Source organism: Mycosarcoma maydis, chromosome 5 (assembly GCF_000328475.2).
Source record: "Mycosarcoma maydis chromosome 5, whole genome shotgun sequence".
NCBI classification, from domain to species: Eukaryota; Fungi; Basidiomycota; class Ustilaginomycetes; order Ustilaginales; genus Mycosarcoma; species Mycosarcoma maydis.
In genome coordinates, this window is record NC_026482.1 from 404,242 (window position 1) to 423,470 (window position 19,229).

The 19,229-nt window shown below is 52.5% G+C and overlaps 8 protein-coding genes and 1 non-coding gene across 9 annotated transcripts; 3 read left to right on the top strand and 6 right to left on the bottom strand.

The window, feature by feature from the left end:
• Nucleotides 1-281: 281 nt before the first annotated feature.
• Nucleotides 282-1,874, bottom strand: UMAG_02165 (uncharacterized protein; the record flags this gene model as incomplete). The annotated part of the gene is made up of 1 exon (XM_011390216.1): nt 282-1,874. One exon carries the CDS (start codon nt 1,872-1,874, stop codon nt 282-284), a length of 1,593 nt encoding a protein of 530 aa, XP_011388518.1.
• Nucleotides 1,875-3,872: 1,998 nt separating this feature from the next.
• Nucleotides 3,873-5,360, bottom strand: UMAG_02166 (uncharacterized protein; the record flags this gene model as incomplete). The annotated part of the gene is made up of 1 exon (XM_011390217.1): nt 3,873-5,360. One exon carries the CDS (start codon nt 5,358-5,360, stop codon nt 3,873-3,875), a length of 1,488 nt encoding a protein of 495 aa, XP_011388519.1.
• Nucleotides 5,361-6,193: 833 nt separating this feature from the next.
• UMAG_12095 (uncharacterized protein) lies at nt 6,194-6,801 on the top strand (the record flags this gene model as incomplete). The annotated part of the gene is made up of 2 exons (XM_011390599.1): nt 6,194-6,380; nt 6,497-6,801. 2 exons carry the CDS (start codon nt 6,194-6,196, stop codon nt 6,799-6,801), a joined length of 492 nt encoding a protein of 163 aa, XP_011388901.1.
• A 198-nt stretch (nt 6,802-6,999) lies between these two features.
• Nucleotides 7,000-7,944, bottom strand: UMAG_02167 (uncharacterized protein; the record flags this gene model as incomplete). Its single annotated transcript, XM_011390218.1, has 1 exon — nt 7,000-7,944. The coding sequence occupies one exon, from the start codon at nt 7,942-7,944 to the stop codon at nt 7,000-7,002; it is 945 nt and encodes a 314-aa protein (XP_011388520.1).
• Nucleotides 7,945-8,435: 491 nt separating this feature from the next.
• UMAG_02168 (uncharacterized protein) lies at nt 8,436-9,779 on the top strand (the record flags this gene model as incomplete). Its single annotated transcript, XM_011390219.1, has 1 exon — nt 8,436-9,779. The coding sequence occupies one exon, from the start codon at nt 8,436-8,438 to the stop codon at nt 9,777-9,779; it is 1,344 nt and encodes a 447-aa protein (XP_011388521.1).
• A 495-nt stretch (nt 9,780-10,274) lies between these two features.
• UMAG_16039 lies at nt 10,275-10,395 on the bottom strand. Its single transcript has 2 exons — nt 10,359-10,395; nt 10,275-10,319 (listed from the first exon to the last, which is right to left on the bottom strand). It is a non-coding gene; the product is annotated as a tRNA-Ser (tRNA).
• Nucleotides 10,396-12,399: 2,004 nt separating this feature from the next.
• UMAG_02169 (uncharacterized protein) lies at nt 12,400-13,590 on the top strand (the record flags this gene model as incomplete). The annotated part of the gene is made up of 1 exon (XM_011390220.1): nt 12,400-13,590. One exon carries the CDS (start codon nt 12,400-12,402, stop codon nt 13,588-13,590), a length of 1,191 nt encoding a protein of 396 aa, XP_011388522.1.
• A 255-nt stretch (nt 13,591-13,845) lies between these two features.
• On the bottom strand, nt 13,846-15,609 carry UMAG_02170 (protein-lysine N-methyltransferase; the record flags this gene model as incomplete). Its single annotated transcript, XM_011390221.1, has 1 exon — nt 13,846-15,609. The coding sequence occupies one exon, from the start codon at nt 15,607-15,609 to the stop codon at nt 13,846-13,848; it is 1,764 nt and encodes a 587-aa protein (XP_011388523.1).
• Nucleotides 15,610-16,432: 823 nt separating this feature from the next.
• Nucleotides 16,433-17,534, bottom strand: UMAG_12096 (uncharacterized protein; the record flags this gene model as incomplete). The annotated part of the gene is made up of 2 exons (XM_011390600.1): nt 16,433-17,340; nt 17,447-17,534. 2 exons carry the CDS (start codon nt 17,532-17,534, stop codon nt 16,433-16,435), a joined length of 996 nt encoding a protein of 331 aa, XP_011388902.1.
• Between the last annotated feature and the right edge of the window lie 1,695 nt (nt 17,535-19,229).

Consider the following 19,229-nt stretch of genomic DNA (forward strand, 5'->3'; position numbering starts at 1 on the left):
CCCTCGACCCAGACTCACGAACAGCGCCGCATCAGCTTTGACTCAGTTCCAGCCAGGTAAAAATAAAAGAAAACCCCGCTCACTTCATCGGAAATCTTTGGTCTATCACTGGCGACGAGCGTCGAATAGCAAGAGGCGTTGCTGTCCAGACAGAGTTACACCTGCCTTTTTGCAATTAAAAGAAGTACTGTACACAGAACCTGACCGTCTTCGAGCTAAATTGAGAGATGCTTAGACTTGACATGCTACTGTTCGCATACACGATGATCTGAATCGTCGAATCAGCCCGAGGCGGGTCTGAAGTTTTTGTTCGTAGTCTCGACAAGAACAAAGCTGGTTCCGCAGCCAGCCCACACGTCTAGGGGAGTGCAGCCAGTTTGCTGATCGGCGGCACCGGACCGCGTTCCGCTAAGCAACAGCGTTGGACGGTAACGGTCCGCTTCGTCGTGCAAACCCTGCGCCAGATTGCCGTGCTCATTCCATCCCCATCCCCACACCTGCCGCTGCACGATAGGCGGACTATGTATTTCGTCTGCTGATGTGTCAGTGGCGGCAGAGCAACTCTCTATGAGAAGTATCGAATGCTCGCTGCCCGAGGCCAACTTCTGAAGAGTGCTCGTGCGACAACAAGACTTGGACGCATGCGATGCTTGTGTAGGCGATATCCCTAAGATCATTGTGAGATCGGCAGAGACGAGCTGATCCTCATTCATGGTGCCGCCCAACTGACCCTGACTGTTGCTTCCGCAGCCTAGGATCAACGAGCCGCCTTTCTTGCGCTCGATGAGCAAATGCGTGCTGTTCCAATTGCAAGAGACTTGCGTGATCTCGCTGAGCGTTGTTGCATGGTTCTGCAACAGAGACACATCCAGCAACTGGCCTTGTCTGTTCGATCCGATGCAATACAGACCGGTCTGTTGATCATGGCTATCATCCTGCATCAAGACCACCGTGTGATCTCTGCCTGCTCGCAGCTTACATGAAGTGTTGCGAGGATCTCGAATGCTCCAGTCGAAGATGACCTGAGGCTCCTGAACGACGGCAGCAGCAACGCAGCCGGGTCGCTTCGACCTACCCGGACGCTTGGTGGACCCTGGGATACGGCCCACCTGGCCATGACGGGCAGAACCCCAGCCAGCCACGATGAGGCGTCTTTGATCAGCGCCATCTGCGCTGACTATGAGGGCTGCTACGGCATGCCTTAACCCTGCCGCTACGTCGACGATCGCAACAGGCGCGTTGGTGGCGAGCCCTGCTTCAGCCAGTGCACTAGAGAACGATACCTGGTGCACGCCCAAATCGACAGTATCCGATGAAGGTGCGCCAACACATCCTAGCTCACCAAAGGTGTTTTCGCGATGCAAGCCGATAGAAAGTAAGACATCGTGTCCTGAAGCGTCCGAGTCGCTAGTCCTGTTGCATGCAATGACTACATAGCTGCAATTCCAGCCGCAAACGACCCTCTTCGGTTCGAGCAAGGCTTCCGATAGATCAGAGCGTTCCAGGTTCACACAGCTTAGGAGACAAGATTTGAGGTCGAATCGAGTGAAAACGCGCACTGGTTTGCTTCCTGGTGCCAAGTGAGCGGGCCCGAGTTGCCCGTGTGTCCCAGTGCCAGCGACCCATACCTCTTTTGACGTGCCAGCCTTCGAAGCCTCACAACCGACCATTTTGCATTGCAACAGAGCGAGTGTGTGATTGGCACCCGACGAGATGTCAACGATGCTGTATCCGACGGGAGGAAAGCTTACAGTTTCTTGCGAGCCATCATCGATGCGACAGAGCGCCTCTTGCCACGTCCTCACGTCTTCGTTGTGATCGACGCCCAATTGATAGCCCGAGTTGCTGCCGGCGACCAACAAGGTCTCCGTCATACTTGCGTTGCAGCCGTTCCTGAAGTCTTTTGCCGTCTTCTTGGCATGTCAATGAAGATCTGCTTGATTGCTGGCAGTCATAGGTGGGAGAAAACAATCAGTACAACATCCGGTGATGGGTCGCAAAATGACCTAAACACCTCAAAACATGTCGTGCGCAGTTGTGGTCCGTGTGTTACTTGTGGTCCACATTCGTGATTGTTGCTCATCTTACACACTTTACTCAATTTTTAGACTAACATTTCCCCATCATTTCTGCATGTTTGGAGACAAAGACTATTGCAGAGTAATCTCTGGTAGCAGAAGAGAGCCGTGACTAAGAACTCTGTTGGTATGAAGCAGCAGCACATTGAGGTGTGCGTGCTCTGAGAAAGTGGTGAGAGACTGGACATCACGAGAAAAAAGTGGACTGGACTCTGATTTCAAACAATCGTGAATGTTTCTTTTTGACAAAAAACCCACTGCAGCTCCAGTCAAATCTCAATACACCTCAACACATAACATTCACATTGCAAACAGAAGTTGCAAAATTCGTGATTCATTCAACTTCGAGTTTCGGAACTGGGGTTCAGCAGGTTTGGACCACAGCTGCGCACGACATGTTACCGCGTATCAACGGTTTTCGTGCTTTCTGTTGTTGAGCATGTGAGTGTGCAGATGGACATCCTGCATTCACGATTCACGATTCGTTTGTTATTCTTGTTGAAATTTCAACGCCCCTTTTTTCGACGTTTTATCTGCGACATTATTTTCGCGCATAAATTTCGATTCAAATCTGTCATCAGTCAATCACGAATCGTGAATGGGAATGGGAAACGTATCCCCCTAAACACGACCGAGGTGACTGGGCCAATGACATGCATCAAGAGCAGTTCAAGCTTGCCTGTTGAGAAGTATATCTTTATTCGATGACCGTCTTCTCGTATCGTCGAGACCGAGCATTTGTGTCGACCTCTTGTCCACCGGTCAATCTGAAGAGAGCTTGAAACACCTCATCGCGGAGCTCATGTGCTTGAAAGCTTCGCAGTATTGACACAGCCTGCTGCTACATGTCACTCATGGCTTCTGTAGTTTCCTGTTCATATTCTCGCTGAGCTTCCCGCTGACTGCGCCTTGCTTGACGGCTGGACCTTATAATCTTGCGAATCCTCTCCTCCTAACATGACGGTCGCAGCAGGTTCCACAAATTATGATCTGCGTCGCATCGACCTCCAAATGTATGAGCCAAGATGCAGGCGTGTACTGTCTTAGCAGCAGTGTCTACATTCTACTTATGAGAGATGTCGCTTCGATATCTTTTCATACACATGGAGCGATTCTTGAAACAAGCAAAGGCATGATCTACTTGTATTCACATATGTGAATGTCGGTGCTCGAAATAACCCAAGAACCCACTCAGGGACTCCGCTCCTTTGTCTGGCCCACGCAGCAGATGCTTGCCATTCTGCCTCACTTGCAAATGCCACCAAATCCTTGTTGAATTCCATCAGCGCTTCAACAATACGTCCAGTCGATCCGACTAAGCTTCCAACGCAGCCGCAACGCAGGGAGGCTCCTCGCTCTCCGCCTGCATTGCCATCGCGTCCAAGCCGGGAGAACCCGACTGCGGCCACCTCACCTTTTCGATATGCAATCGGCGTGCGCGAAAAGCTTCTGTTTGCTGCATTTTGAGCGTTGACTCTTCGAAAGCTTCAGGTTCCGTGCATACCAGCCCTCGATAGCTGCGCAAATTCGTTGTGGCAAAGCTACACAGGAGATTCAGAAGCGTCTGGTACATAGCTTTGAGATCGTGTGCTGAGCGCTCAAAGGACTTCAGGAAGAGTCAAGGTTTAAAAACATCTCCGGCATCTGCTCGAAACCCCAAGCACGAAACAGGAATGTGTGCTAGATAATTGATTGGAAAGAAGCATTCGTGATTGTGTTCAACGTAAAGCATAATTAACCGGATACCAGCAACAAGAACAAAATACAAGTACGATGAGATTGGAAGTGCACAGATCAGAGTGACAAGTCGCACTTGCCAAATTCGATGTTGCGACTCACGAGACGGAGCCACTCCAGCGAGCCTCGACGAGGCGTTACGGGATGCATTGTTGACAGCCGCGGTTGACTTGCACCTAGCATCGACTCGACGTCCCACTCTTCCTGTGCATCTTCCATCTCGGCTTGGTTCTGCATGAACTCGGACGGAGGGTTGATTAGCACATGCCACGCTGGCTTTCCTTGGTCTTTGTACGTCGAAAACGGCAACGAGCGGTATCCACCTTTGAGCTTGATCGGAACAACTTGCGTCGAGTTGGGCAACAGCAGGAAGGGCTCCTGCCAGCCAGCACCTGTCGTGTTGCGGCGCGAGATCTCTCGATCCTCATCGTCGGTGTAAGGATACTCGTTGCCGAGCTCCACTTGAATGCGTTCCGAGCTGAAGACGTCATAGCTGCCTCCGATGTCGAATCCAGGTGCATCTCCGATTTCGTTGGAGCAAACGTGGTAGACGGCTACGGCGAACGGGAGTGGCGCTATCAACAGCGCTCGGGAGAAGATATCCTGCCAGAAGGAACGAGGATACAGGCAAGGCAAGCCAGTGGCGCTTGCCTTGGACACAAAGTGCCGAGGCGCACCTGTGAAATAATCGCGATCCGCCAGATAGAGTTCGATGAGCTCGAGCTGCGGCATCAAACGAGACATGATGTTGAGCACTCCCAAAGCAATTTGAACACCGATGCGGTCATTCTGGTATTGCTTGCTGCATCGAGCTGAAAGCACCTTTTGACAAGGCATCAGATGGGTGGCCATGTTGCGCAGGAAGCCTTCAGGAAGCTTGCCGGTGCTCGGCAATTGAGCAAGCAGCCTCATGTCGTACAGCACACGACTGCAGGATCTCGCATCAAGTGCGATGAGGTCGGATCGCTCGATGCCACGCGCTGCTGGATTGATGCGGAAGTACATGGGCTTGAAGACGGTTTCGACCAGCTCTTCGAAGGCGCGAAAGTCCGAATCGTGCCAGACAAGCTGCGTCAGTGCTCCAGACGGCACGGACGGCAGATACGTGTCCTCGGGATTTCGAAAGCGTTGTAGGTTGCGCAGGTAGACGAGGTTTTGGCAGTGCTTCAAGATGGTCAGATACTGGTCCTGGTTGGCGATACCATGCTCCTCTCGACTCACGGCAAAGTCAAGTGCCTTGACCAAGCCTGCTAGCTGCTTGTTGCAAGAGATGGTGTCGCAAAAGCGTTCGATACGCCAGGCGCCAACTACGTCTTCGTCGCGAGGAGATAGAGCTACGCAAGCGTACAGAGGCACGACAGAGAGGCGATACCAGGCTCTACTTACCAAACACCATCTGCTCAGCGTCGCAGCAGGCACGAACCAACTCGAGTTTTCGACAATGTGCAGCACGAGTTCCGACGGCAAGCGACACCACGTGGAGACAACCAGAGGCTCGTCAAGAGCAGGCCAGTCCAAAGAATAATGCCAGTGCCACCTACTCATTGTGAAGAGATAGGAGCAATGGCACACAAGGGCATCATAGTAGTCTTTGCCAAAAAGGCGATGTTCTGTTGTGTCAGAATCGATTGGGGTGGTTGCAAACCAGTTTGCAGGAAGCAATCAATCCACTAAAACTGCTTTGAGATCGCCAGGCGTCTGGGGCACTTTCTTTGCTTCCGTTGTTTCCTTGGAGAAGGAATAGGTAATGCGAGGACTCAAGGCGTACAGTAGCCCAAAGGAATTCCAGACTAGGCGAACGAGAGCCACGCAATAGCCGTGAACGATCAGACGCTTTGTTTGGCTTGAGGAAGCGAACAAGATATCCGTGCTTCTCGATTTGCGAGGTACGCCCCGCTACAGAAAAAGTCCGTCCGCTCGACCCCCAATGTACTGTATGGGGTCTGGCGAGCGGTAACTCTTGCAGATCGGAACGGAAGATGGCATCGTTGGATCGTGATGTTTGTTTCTTGGCTAAGTGAAACCGTGAATAGTGGCATTGTTCTGTTGATTTACCGATTTCATTCTGCTTTTTTATATCTACCCCATGACGCACAGAGGCGCATTCACGATTATGCGAGGAGAGCATCTAAGGTTGAAAGACGATGTGAAACATGTTTTGAGCCTCGAATTCCTAACCAGATCGGGCTTGCCTGCGTTGCAGACCCCGATCGCGATTTTGTCATACGCCATCGCGGGTCGCTCGCACGCACCATCAATTCGCTTCCTCGAGGCAATTGAAGCATCTCACCTTTGACAGTTCTCGGCGACCATCGCTACCCCTTTCCAGCGCATGGGATGCCACCTTTGACTACACCACGGTGGCAATCTTTCTCAGCATGACGACACCCGGGTCGTCGGTGCTGCCGCCTCGCGCCAACGTCGTCAAATTGAGCGAGCGCGATCTGCTCGACTACCGAGCAGTCCAAAGAACCTTCGACGGAGCCTATGCAAGGACAGCCCTGGGCCAGCTTTGCTATGCCACGGTGATTCTTCGCCTTTTTCAGCCCAAGTTCTTCTATATTGGTGAGTCCTAAACGTCATAAACGCTTTTTCAGAGCAGTGGCACGAACAGCCATACTTTAAGCAGACGGCTGACTGGCGCTTCTTGGACCTCGGTACCTTTTGTTCAACGATCTCAGGTCTGGCATACGCGATCTTGGGCATGGGATTCATACCCGTAGCAGTATTTCGCTATCGGATGGCCGTCAATAATGCCAATCGCTTCTTGGCGATGGATGTGATAGAGCCAGAGCCAGAGCCAGCTTCATCGTCATCGCCTGACCCAGAGCCAGAGCCAGCTTCAACTTGGAACGGTCAGACAGCTCCACCTGTGCGAACAGTGCTACGCGAGAGCTTTGTGACAGCAGGCTCGATAGTTGCAGCAGCGACGGCACTTGTAGGTCTCGCCGAAGTCGCCATTCTGGTGCTCATTATTCGAGTATAGATTGCACAGCAAGGCTCGGCAGCTTCTCATCACACTCTGTACAGTATCTGGAATGATTCGTGAGGCCGTTTCATTGGAGAAGCGTGACTTCGGCATCCTACTGCGGGTGCCAACAGCTGCCGCTTTTTGAACGTGGAAGATTTGAGCGAGCAGATGCGTTTGAGCCTTCTCATCCAAGGTCATCGAATGCCCGGGCAGCTAAGCGCGAAGCTGTTCCATGCTAAAGTTCCACAACGCTTCCAAATTCTCCTCTGGCTCGAGTTGGTCCCACAGATGATCTCTTCCGGGGACCTCGTCATAGATGACCGGAATGTGCAGCGCCTTGAGAGCCTTTTCGAGTCGACGTGCATGGTCCACGTCGACGGCCGAGTCTTTTTCGCCATGCACGATGTACACTGGCGGAAAGTTTTTCCTCTGCTGATCCGAGCTCGAGTTGAGGAAAGTGACGACGTCGGTCTTTTGCAGCCAGCCCTGGTCGCGTTGGTCCTGTGAGAAGAGAAGCGAAGGAAAAAGTGCTTCTTGCTGTGCATGCATGTAAAACTTCCTTCTGTGTTCTACCGCTGCGGTGTTGGCTGTCACGGGTGCATCGGGGTCGCGGAAATCTGCAAATGTGTCGGGATCATCTTTGAGAAAGCCTCCGAATGGAACCTGCTTTTCGAGGAAGAAAGGGTGGTCCATGGTGGTGATGGGGTAGATGGCCGCAATACCTTTGACTTTTCCCAAATGCTCTGGCTTGGTGTTGGGACACATACCGAGTCCGACCATCAAACACTGCCATCCACCAGCGCTCGAGCCGCTGAGCACAATGCGATCCGTGTCCAGCTTAACAGTCTCTCCCTTAGCGGCAAGCTCTTGTGGAAGCTGATCGACGACAAAGGCAAGACAGTCTTCCATGTCGTGCTGAATGTCGGGTACGCGCACTTGTGGGGCCAGCCTGTAGTCACTTGAGACCACGGCGATACTGTACTTGTCGACGGCACGCTTAAGGTGCGGGGCCATGGCCTGTCGTGCGCCCTGAATCAGACCACCACCGTGCCACCAGACGAAGATAGGCAGGGGCGCGGAGGAAGCTGCATCGGGTAGACAGAGATCAAGCAGAACAGGCACCTCGTGCTTGGCGTATTCGAACGTGATGGTGCGCATTTGGAGAGTCTTAAAGGAAGTCCTGATGTCGTGGCCGGCAAAGTTGAGGGTATTTGGCGCTAATGAGGAACGATGAGGAAGGGTCCCGGCTATATAAGCAGTTTAAGCTACTTGTCAGTTGGCATCTTTTGGCTTCTGCCCCGGCACGCGACCGCGGCTGGCCTTACTCGAGACTAAGCCGAAATATGCACTTTGTTGTCAGATCCCACCATGAGTCCGAGGGTTAGATACGAATCACGAATCATGAAATTACGAATGCGCAAAGCCCACGTTGCAACGCGAGACGTGAGAACAGTCCCGATTGCCGCCAGATGTACGCCAAGATGCACCGATTCCGAGGGGGAAAGGACAACACCAACACACACCGCAAGCAAGGTGTTGGTCTTACTCGTCCGCTTCCACGTAACTGGAATTTACACTTAGTTTCCGATACACTCGACACATTCCATCTTCTGGACCTCTCCTCTACCCCTTTGTTTCGCGCAGCAGACATGCCGTTGATGCAGTCATCTTCAGAAGGTCTTCTTAGCAGCCTCTTTGAGCGCGCACAGGACGCTATCTATGCGCTCTCGTCGTGTCTACCATGCACACCCCAAACCTCGCTCCTCAAACTGAACGGTCGCAACTTCCAGATCGTCAAGCTTCTCGGAGAAGGTGGCTTCAGCTTCGTCTACCTGGTCAAAGATCAAGATTCGGGCCGACTGTTTGCGCTCAAGAAGATCCGATGCTCCTCCTATGGCGCTGACTCTTTCCAGGAAGCTATGAAGGAGATCGAGGCCACCAAACGTTTCCGGTCGCCGCACATTATTCCCATCTATGACAGCTGCGTGGTTCAGGACGATGCAGGCTCGGGGACGCTGTTCGGCAACCTTCCTTCGAACGATCCTGACGGTGCCGGAGGTAGGGGTGGAGACGGAGGCAAAGTGATCTATCTGTTCCTGCCATTCTACGAAAAGGGGAATTTGCAGGATGCAATCAATGCACATGTCATTCGTGGAACTCGATTCGGCGAACGCGAAATGCTGCAGCTCTTCTTGGGAACGTGCAAGGCGGTACGAGAAATGCACCACTATCGGCTGCCGAATGTCGGCGCGACGAGGCGTGGGGCGGAGACATGTTCGATGCCGCGTATGGAGGTGACACCTCCACAAGATCCGTTTGCAGACTCGCAGGTGGAAGCACCTCTCTTTTCGGATCAACCCGAGGGGCATGATGACGACCATGGTGCTTCTTATCCACCAAAACCGAACAAGGGCAAAGGACGTGATTTGGGGTTGGTTGGAGACATGGATCAGCAACCTGCATTGGATCGGGGTGTCGAGCAAGGAGGTGCCGGTGAACTGCTGCCGTATGCGCATCGTGATATCAAGCCGGGCAACGTCATGGTCGCCGACGACGGAAAGACACCTATCCTCATGGACTTCGGTAGCACGATCAAGGCTCGAGTGCACATCAAAACGCGCAAAGACGCCGTCGCGCACCAAGACATGGCGGCAGAACGATCTTCGATGCCCTACCGTGCGCCAGAGCTGTTTGACGTCCCAACAGACACGACGCTGACCGAGAGCGTAGACATTTGGTCGTTAGGTTGCATGCTGTATGCGCTGGCGTACCTGCATTCGCCATTCGAGACAACACAAACGATCGAACAGGGTGGATCAATCGCTTTGGCCGTCTTGAATGGATCGTACAAGACCCCGCCGAGCTCTGAAGATCCGTACTCGGAAAAGACGCGCGAGATCATCAAGAGGTGTATTCAGGTCAAACCGGAAGAGCGTCCCGACATCGAGACTGTAATCGAGCTGACGCATGCCGCTTTGCGTGTCTTGGAGTAAGTTCGGTGATCGCCAAAATCGCATTTCTACGTTTTGTTTGCCACATGTATAGCAATACCAATCGGAGTCAGAGCAGTCATAGCAGTCAGAGCAGTCAGAGCGCGATGGATGCAGCTAACTTACCATTGCCAGCAGTGCCGCCTTTACATGCTACCGTTGATGTTGCGAATGCATGCGACCGGCGGTGCATTCACGATTGTTCGAGGGCATCTTGGATAAACAAGGTGGATTCAGAGACTGTGCTTTACAATATAAAGAAATTAACTAAGTCAAGTTGATTGGCTCTTCCTTTTGCAACTTTTATTTTGCAACTAACTATTCAGGATTTCGATTCTCTCGAGAATCATGACTGCTCTCTGTATCAGAGCTGAGCTGTAACCGAACTTGATCTCGCTTTCAGTCTGGAAGAGGCAAACGAAACCAAGTTTACCATTCGCTTCGTGCCGGTTCGGAGCACAATCCGAGGAGGTAAAAAGGAAACCGTTATTTTTTTGTCGACACCAGTCGGATTTGAACCGACGCAGGCAGAGCCTATAAGTTTACCTCGTCTAGAAGAATAGACGATCGAACCGTAATGAATTCGAGACTTACCCCTTAACCACTCGGGCATAGTGCCAGTTTATGTCGGAGGGTCTCAAGATTGATCATATGATAACATATCTTACTCGCCCCCGATGACATAACGTGGTTTGTCAGCTTAATCTGGGTCTATATATGATCCTTCGTGCGAGTAGACTGTCTCCGGGCTCCGCATTCCGGGATTAGCAGGTCGCTTGAAAAGAAACGAGGAGGCATGATGGTGTCACAGTGGCTTCAGTGACTGCACTGATGTCATGGCGGCTGTCCAGTACAAGACGCTTGGCGCAACAAAGCTTCAAGCCCGACCACTGAATCTGAGCGCGGAGCTATTTTGAGACGATGGTGCACCCGAAAAAGACGACCTCTCGTATTTTCCGGACAGTGTGAACGGCCGTCAATTGAGCCACTCTATGCCTTTTGGCAACAATGGCATATCTGTATTAAAGGAAGGACGCAGCTATTTTCGAGAGTGAACAAAGGTGATGCATGTCCGGGGCATCGCACGGGGCCGTGCTCATGTTCAACCCCAACGTTTGCCAAAGCAAAGCAAAGGGAAGAGCTGCGTGACACACCCCCACTGTCATCGTTTGGGGCATTATGCAAGGTATGTGTGTCGTCTTGTGGCGCACCCGCGCGTACGCATCGTGCGCATGGCTTTTCTCTTTCTTGGCGTATCCAAACAGTGGACATTGTGACCAGAGCAGGTGTATACCTAGACTGAGACGTACGGTGAGTGAGCGGAGAAAAGGGCAAAACTACGGTGCACAGAACGGCGACCAAAGTAGATAGCCAACAACGTTGGCCGAAGATCAAGACCGGCTTATGTTGTTGCCGGAACCTACAGCCACACGGCGTGGCGTGTTGGGTTGAGCCACGGCTCGGTTCTGTGTTCGGAACGAGCATGTCAGCTCGGCGAGCAGAACAACCATCTCGTTCTACTGCCAAGTTTCCACGGTCAGCAAGAGAGCAACGTACTCGGAGCCTGAATCCTCCTCCGCGTGTGGAGGACGATACCCACTTACAACGGCGGTTCAGCGGCAGCGGCGGATCGTGGGGTAGCAGGGAGATAGCCGAAGGTCCATTGTGCCACTTCCGCGGACAGTTTTTGGTGGTTGTTTTCGAGTAAATTCGTGATTGATTATTAAGTTAATCGTGAATATATACTCCGTCTTTTCCTCTCCGCACAATCACCAACGGTTGACACCGCTCCGATGCTGTTGCGCTTGCTCTCTGTTAGAGGTGAATCACCGGGCGTGTTGCCAATTGTCAATAGTTGTGCCTCAAATGAGATGTCGACCAATCACGAATCTGTGCGCTGCATTGTGGTTGCCGTGACGCTTTGAAACTCTCAGCCTTGGTCCATTCAACGTGGCCGAAAGATTCAGAATGGACGCAGGTACGCGACAGTACAGACTGTACAATACAGAACACTCTCATCTCCATGTTCTCACTCACAGTCGAGATCACCCCAGGTCCGCCTCTGCCACCCTACGCAAAACTTGGCTCCATGCACTTGTGCTCTGCGCATTGCAGACGATAGCATCTTTTGCTGCACGAGCTACCCCGCACCTTCCACAATCAGCCGGGTTGTCAGCTCATCATCTCGTTGCTCCTACATGCAGTCGGCGCTCTGCTGCCATCGCAGTAGTCATAGCCTTGCGTGCGGCTGTGATTCGTTCCCACGAGATGAAACCATATGTGGCCGTGGAGTCGATCTTCATCCAAATTAACTCGTGTGCAGAGTGCGTTTGTTTCTGCGACAACATGCAAAGTTGGTCTCAACGCGGCTGCGCTTCCGTATCCCTTTGTCGGAATGGTGTTCTTGTGCCTCCAATTTGAAGCTTACGGTGAGATGGACAGGGTTTGCACAAGTTCTTTGCCCCCAAGGCATGGGGTATAAGTATAGTGTCGAGTCGGGCTTGCAGTAACTGCCTCTTAGCAACCCGTTTCCCAGATTGAACCCTTTCTCCTTCTTCCTCCGTTGTTCTTCCACGTCCACTCCACCAGCCCGTCGCTCGACCATCTTGGCCGCCTCTTTGACATGTCGCAAGCAGCTACGACACCCGTCTACATCCCTGCTGATCAGCTCCACAACGATGTCAGAGACAAGGACGGCAATAGCGCCTCTTCGCACCACTTCCAGCGGGCGCATCGCAAGAATGGCGAGCTGGAACTAGGTGTCACCGAAGTGCTGCAGGGACGTACCGACGTGCCCAGTGCCCAGGTAGCCCAGTCTGCCGGTCTGTCCAACTGGTCCGGCCGCGTTCGACTCGAGCAGTCGATGCCCAAGCTCGTCCCTGCTCTGATTGCCGAATTTATGGGTACCATGTTCTACTGTCTCGCTGGAGAAATGGCGACGGCAGGAGTTCTTGTCACCACCTACGCAGGTTCGCCGCAGGGAAACTTGACCATGATCGGATTTGCTTATGCGTTTGGTATCACTTTTGCTATCATTGTCTGCGCTACAACTTCGGGAGGCCAGTTCCACCCCGCTTTCACCATCGCTCAAGTCGTCTTCAAAGGATTTCCCATCAAGTTGGCTCCGTTGTACATTTGCGCCCAAGTTGTCGGTGCTATGGTAGCTTCGTTGATCGTCGTCGGTTCATGGCATGACGAATTGATGAAGATCACCCACCTGCTCAAGGCCACGGGCAAGACTGCAACCATTTTCACTGCCGAAGGCCCTGCTGGCGCCATCGCGCTTTTCCCCACGCCGGGTCGATCGATGGGATCAATCTTTGTCAACGAATTCTTTGCCAACATTCTTGTCGGCATGATCGTCTGGGCCAACTTGGATGCTGCCAACCCTTTTACTGGTCCTCAAGCCGCTCCTTACACCATCGGTCTTGGTTTCGCCGTTGTCGTCTGGTGCTTCTCTTCTTCGAACGTGGTTGCCAACTCGGCTCGTGATATTGGCGCCCGTTTGGTATGCAGCATGTTTTGGGGTTCAGAATGCTTCCCCTCCCGGTACTCGGCTCTGGCCGCATTGACCAACATCCCAGCAACTTTGCTTGGCGTCGGCTTGTACACGTTCTTCCTGAGCGACACTCGTCGTCCTCCTGCCACTGTAGCGCTCAATCACTTGCACGAGGAGCACGTCAGGTCTATCGAAAGGGCTGAAACTCTCCACGCCGAGATCCTCGACGAGAAGATTGCCCAGACCCTCAGCCGCGGTGGCGATGCCACAGCGCTTCAGAAGCAGCGCACCAACCTGGGCGTCAAAAACTTTTGAGGGTCGGGTTCGCGTAAGTCAAAGTTTGCATGCTATAAAGACCCATTGACCCGGCTCGTAGCGTATCAAGCAACCGCAGTGGTTCGTTTGGTTCGTTTCAATGCTCAAAGATAGTCTGCGCTTGTCCTAGGATGTCACGGGGAAAAGACATGATGTTGTGGTTGCTTGAAACTTGCTGTGCATATAGGCTCAATTGTTGGCCAGTATGGAATGCTGAGAGGGAAGAACGTGCACTTCGAAGCTATCAGCATTTGTTCACCATTCGACTTGATCGTGTGCTGCGCGGCTGACTAGCTCGAGCACCTTCTGCTCTTCGTCCAGAAGCTGTTGTACGAAAGCCATGCTCGATGTACATGCGTTGAGATCTGGTTCGACTGGACCGTCGTTCTTCACTGCCGCATTATTAGAATGCTCGACGAAAATGGTTTGTGCCGCACAAAGATGTTGACGAGCCGTCTCGGTGTCCTTGCGTCTGGCTTGGCACAAGTCAACCAAGATACGATGTGCTTGTCGTTCGTTTTCGTCCGAAACAGTGTCACGGAATCCGGTGAGCGTTGCTTCCCACCGGTCGAGGTCAGAAGATTCGTCGGCGTTGCCAATGATGCTGGATGCCTGGAAATGCGGCTTATAGCCCGCTTTGACACTCCCTTTAGTGTGGGCTTTGGCCATTTTGGAAGGTAACGACGTGATGGTGGGCGGATTTAGATCGAGAGCCGCGAGACGCAGTGCCGGAATGAGCCGATGCGAAGGGTGTGCAGGCTCTGGATAGGGATGGACCGTGTAGCCTCGCCAGTAGCCTCTGTTCTGCAGGAGCTCGATTTTTCGCTCGCCATCTGCACCTTGAGCCTGAAGGAGACGCTCAACGTGATGGTCCATCAAGACATCGACGTATCTGCTGCCTTGCCAATGTTGTCCACTTTCGGCGTGGGATGATGCATCTTGGCTAGCATGCTCGGTCAATGTCAGCTGAGTGGGAAGCACGAAACCGTATTCAGAGAGCAGGCTTTCGTTTGAATGGGGACCGTACGTGATGAAGCACTCGTCACCGGGCATGGCCGCAAATGAGGCATCTTTGGGAGATGGTTTCCGGTGGGCCTCGTTGCTGGGTGCGCGCAGTTCGAAACCGCCGTCGGATGCATAGGTCACTTTACACTCCAAAGCCGGATCCGAGGTGTGATTGGCCATATCGAGCAAAGGCGCCAGCGTGAAGTTGTCGGCATGATCCGCCAAGCCCAATGGCAAGTACAGACAGCGTGAGTTGACACAGAGCCAGGCCCATAGAAACGTGTCGAGATCGATTGAGCGCACAATGCTGCGAGCTAGGTCTGGATTGCATGTAAGCAAGGCAGGCTCGGCGAGCAGAGCAGGGTGCGTGTCGCGCAGGGCACACAGCGCTTGCCAGTCCTTTTCGAAACGTTGTCGCACTTTGTGTTGCAGGTACTGGCTGTGAGGTGGTAAGGCTTGCAACAGTTGTCCAAAAAAGCGCTGCTTCCAGGAGGGTGGCAGTGGGATTTGGCTGTGCTCAAGACGATGGACAAACATGGACCATGTCAACGGCACGGTATCGAACCTCTGGGGCAGCGTCTGAACAAATCGTTGCAAGGCTTGGTGCTTGGGGTTTGTCTCTGCATTGGTCCTTTCCCGTTTCAAGGAGATTTCGATGCGGGCTCGGGCGAGGAGAAAGGATAGCAGCTGTGATGATGATCGGCTGTGGTTGGCGTTGGTGATGCGGTTGTTGCGACCACTTGTTGCAGTTCTGACCGGTATTGGGAGCGTAGCTGGGTGAAAGAAAGACTTGTACGTCTTGACGTTGATCAAGGTGTCGAAGGGCAGAGTGAGGAGCACCTGCTCTGGTTCGATGCGGTTTCTGAATACAAGCCCTCGACCGGCGGGTACTTGGTCTGAGACCTCGACGGTGGATTCCTTGCTCGAAAGATATTTGCGAGCGCTTGCGCTGATAGTAAGTAGCTCTGAAAGCAGCCTATTCAGCTCAGCTACCGAGCTGCTGTCCCTCGTCATGGCTGAAATCGTGACTGAAGTCGCATCGAAGACCAGCGCGTCGTCTAGCTCTTCAGATCGAAGGCAGCGTCACGCGCACTACTGCATCCTGGAGGACTAGTTGTCTAGCAGACCGACCTCTTTATTGCGTCTTGAGCAGATGAAATGCCGACGATCGGTAGGCCAGAATGCGACAGTCAGAGAGTCGACAGAGTGGAAGCCAATCCTGAATGTCGCCTCGGAAATATGTGAATCACCAATGCTCTGATCATTCGGTCACGATTTCCGACTTTGCATGGTTCACGGCTTCACGGCTTCATCTTCTGTAAATCACAAATTACGAATGCGCGTGGCTGTGGCTGTGGCTGTGGCTGTGGCGGTGGCGGTGGGGGCCGTATGGGCGGTGATTTCAGATGTTTGATTCACGATACGTGCATCGTGAATAAACTACTCACGACTGTACATGTGATCTCACGAAAAACGAGAGCCACCTGACTCAGTCCACAGAGTGGGGCACGCTGCGGCTCTTGATAGACGCACACGGTACAGTCGTGAGTACTTTTACACGGTCCACTCACACCTGTGGAACAGTCAGAGTTGGTCACCACAATCACGGCTTGATGCGCCTATAGAGGACGCGCGTTCAAGTGATGTCCATAGCATGGCTAGGCGACCAATGCCATAGACGAGTCGAGTCTCATGTAGAACAAGCGATACATTCGTGATTCGTGATTGGAAAAGAATCGTGAATGTAAGCAATATCAATAGATCGTGAATTGTTCTCCATGCTCTGGCCAACGGCGTGAGCATAATAGCGGTATATACAATAGTGACCCCGAAACTCCTAAGCTTGGCTGTGACCGTGATAAGAGCTGGGAGAGGTAGAACCTACAGGCGTTGTTGTCGCTGCGGTGCTAGTCTGAGGGTAGCACTTGTCAGACATGCTGAAGTGTTGCACTGGAGCAAACTCGGCGGCATTGTAGACTGCGCCCTTGTCCTTGTTTGGAGGCAAGAGCCATGCTGGGTAGAAGGGGATAAAGATACCGACCGCAAGTAGGATCATGAGAGCGTCGAGAATGTTAAAGTAGACGGGTGTCGTAGCCAGTCTACCAAGCCATCCTTCGGACATTTCGACAATACGGTAGATGCAACGGATCAGAATAAAGAGGGTGCTGATACCGATGACGGCGTTGAAGATTTCGAGCTTTGGATACGGTCGTTGGCTTTTGGACAAGTTGCCCCACTCTCGGAGACGTCGAAAGCTGTAGTCGAGGTAGAGAAACATGAACGGTGCTGAAACGGCGACTTGGATGCTGACACCGGCGATGGCAATGTTTTTGCCGAGGTTCACCTCGTCTTGCGTCGTTGCCTCGGCAGAGAGTGCACCACCGATGGCTTGAACGACGAGCGAGCAAAGGTCACCAATGCAGAAGCCAATCACATAGTACTTGCGAGGGATGCGCGACCACTTGCTGCCGTAGAAATCCATGACGTTTTGAAAGGCCATGTAATTGACCGCACTGATGAAAGCCGGGCTGAGAATCAGACAGACGATCTGGGCTATGTATGCGTCGCGATTGAAAGGGTCCACATGTCCATAGGTTCGAGCTATCCATCCTGCCAACTCTCCTGCAGCGGCGACGACGGCGACAATCATAAACTTGGGCAAACCGCGGTAAAAGACCAGCAGGCCAATGTGAATGAGCATCGTAAGACCGAACAGGGTGGAAAAGAGAATGCCCACCCAGAGTTCTTTTGGGCCGAGAATCAGGCGTGAGCGTGTCCAAACCGAGGCAAAGTCAGCAAGCGAAACCAAGCCAGCTTGAGAGGTGTAGTGTTGAAAGAACTTGAGACGCACCTGGCTGAAAACCATAATTCGAGTTCTTTGCGTTGCAGGGAGAGTCGGGTCGTAGGTCGACATGATGGCAATCGGAAACGAGCACCATCTTGCTTTGTCGGCTGATCAGATAGTGCGCGCACAAAACGAAAGAGGATCCTGAGGAAAACAAGACCGACAAGGAGGGTGGAAAGAGGAAGCAGGCCTCGGCGCTTGAATGGGTATAGACTGGGTTCGAGGTGACCGATGAGGTTCAAAGTTGCACTGGGTATTTATATGGCTTGGGCGAATGACCGTTGGCAAGAAAGATGATCACCAGCAGCGACCAGAGTCAAACGAAGAAGCAAGGGCAACGCTCACGTTGCTCTGATTCCACAGCGCTCAGCTAAGCGATAAGCTCAAAGGTATGTACGACCCCGTAACGGTCCACAGCCTTGTTCCACGGACGAGGCTTGCATAGTGGAAATAAAACATCCGAGACGGGTCGGTTTGCCTTGGCTTCGGCGAATAATCGTGAATGGAAAAGCTGCTAACGGTCGCAAGTTCCGGCGGACGACGCACCGAAGCATGCGTGGTTCATTCGTGATTCACGATTCACGATTCACGATTCACGATTCGCGATTCGCGATTCATGATTGATTGCTTTCAAGACACGACACTCTCACACTCTTTGAAGTTTTTAAAAAAAGGGGTTAACGTCAACACTGAAAGCTCAAGCACAAACTCTGCGGTGCTGATGCAACGCGCAAACCTACCAAATACGTTGCACAAGTTGGCCACTCGTCTTTGTGCATCGTTGGTGCTACTTTGTGTGCTTCGATGTTGCATAGTCATGAATTAGCCTTTGCAAAGACGTCCAAGATGGCTGCTGACGGGCTTTGTTTCTGTAAGCGGCTTCACAGAGTATCTTGTGTTGTTCTAGATCTGGCAGGCGACGAAGATCATTCCACACAAGACCTGTAACTTGACTTGATTATCCATCCACCCAAGGCGGCCATGGCTCATTTTAAATATTATATTTTGTTCCCCTTGTTGCCTTGCGTACGCCGTTGCCCATCGTCTCAATGGCGATCATGACCCTGAGAGACTGTCAGAGTCGCATCTCACGATCGCGTGGCGCCTCTCGCTTGGTTCTGCAGGAATTTAAAGCATGAATGTGCTGTGCACGTTCTCAATCGAGAGCACCTCTGCAAACTTGCCCTACAGCGTGGGTTCAGTTCTGCAACCACAGATTGCCAACTTTGCCATCTTGATTCTGTGTCCAGTGTGAACCTTGCTTCTTCCAGCTGAAAGCCCTGACAATCTAGTTTCTCCTCCCTGCCAGTCGTCGGTGATTCGCGGTTATCGGGATCCGACAAGAGAAAGATCGAGACGAGACGCTAACGATTTAAAGCTCGACCTGCTTTTTCTCCGAGCTGATGCGGAAAACCCCATTCACGATTTGGCAGCGAACGTGCAGCCGAATCTGCTGCGGGGGTTGTGTTTCATGTTTCAAGTTTGGTTCATTCACGATTGTCTGTGCGTTGGCGATTCGCTGGAGCGTTTCGCAGCCGCCAGCCATTGTCAGAACGTCGTGTTGCCGTCGCTCACCGACTTGCTCCGTTGCACCATCGATATCGTTGCACATCGATATCGCCAGCGAAAAGCACCAGTAGGCTGTACAGCCACAGTTGGTTCGAGTGATGCTTCGAGTCTCGAATCATCTGCTCCGCGCAGGGTAGTTTCAATTTCTTGGTGCATCGCCACGACACTGCCATCAGCCTCTTGTCCGAACTGTAAGAGTGTGCTGAGTCCGAACTCGAGA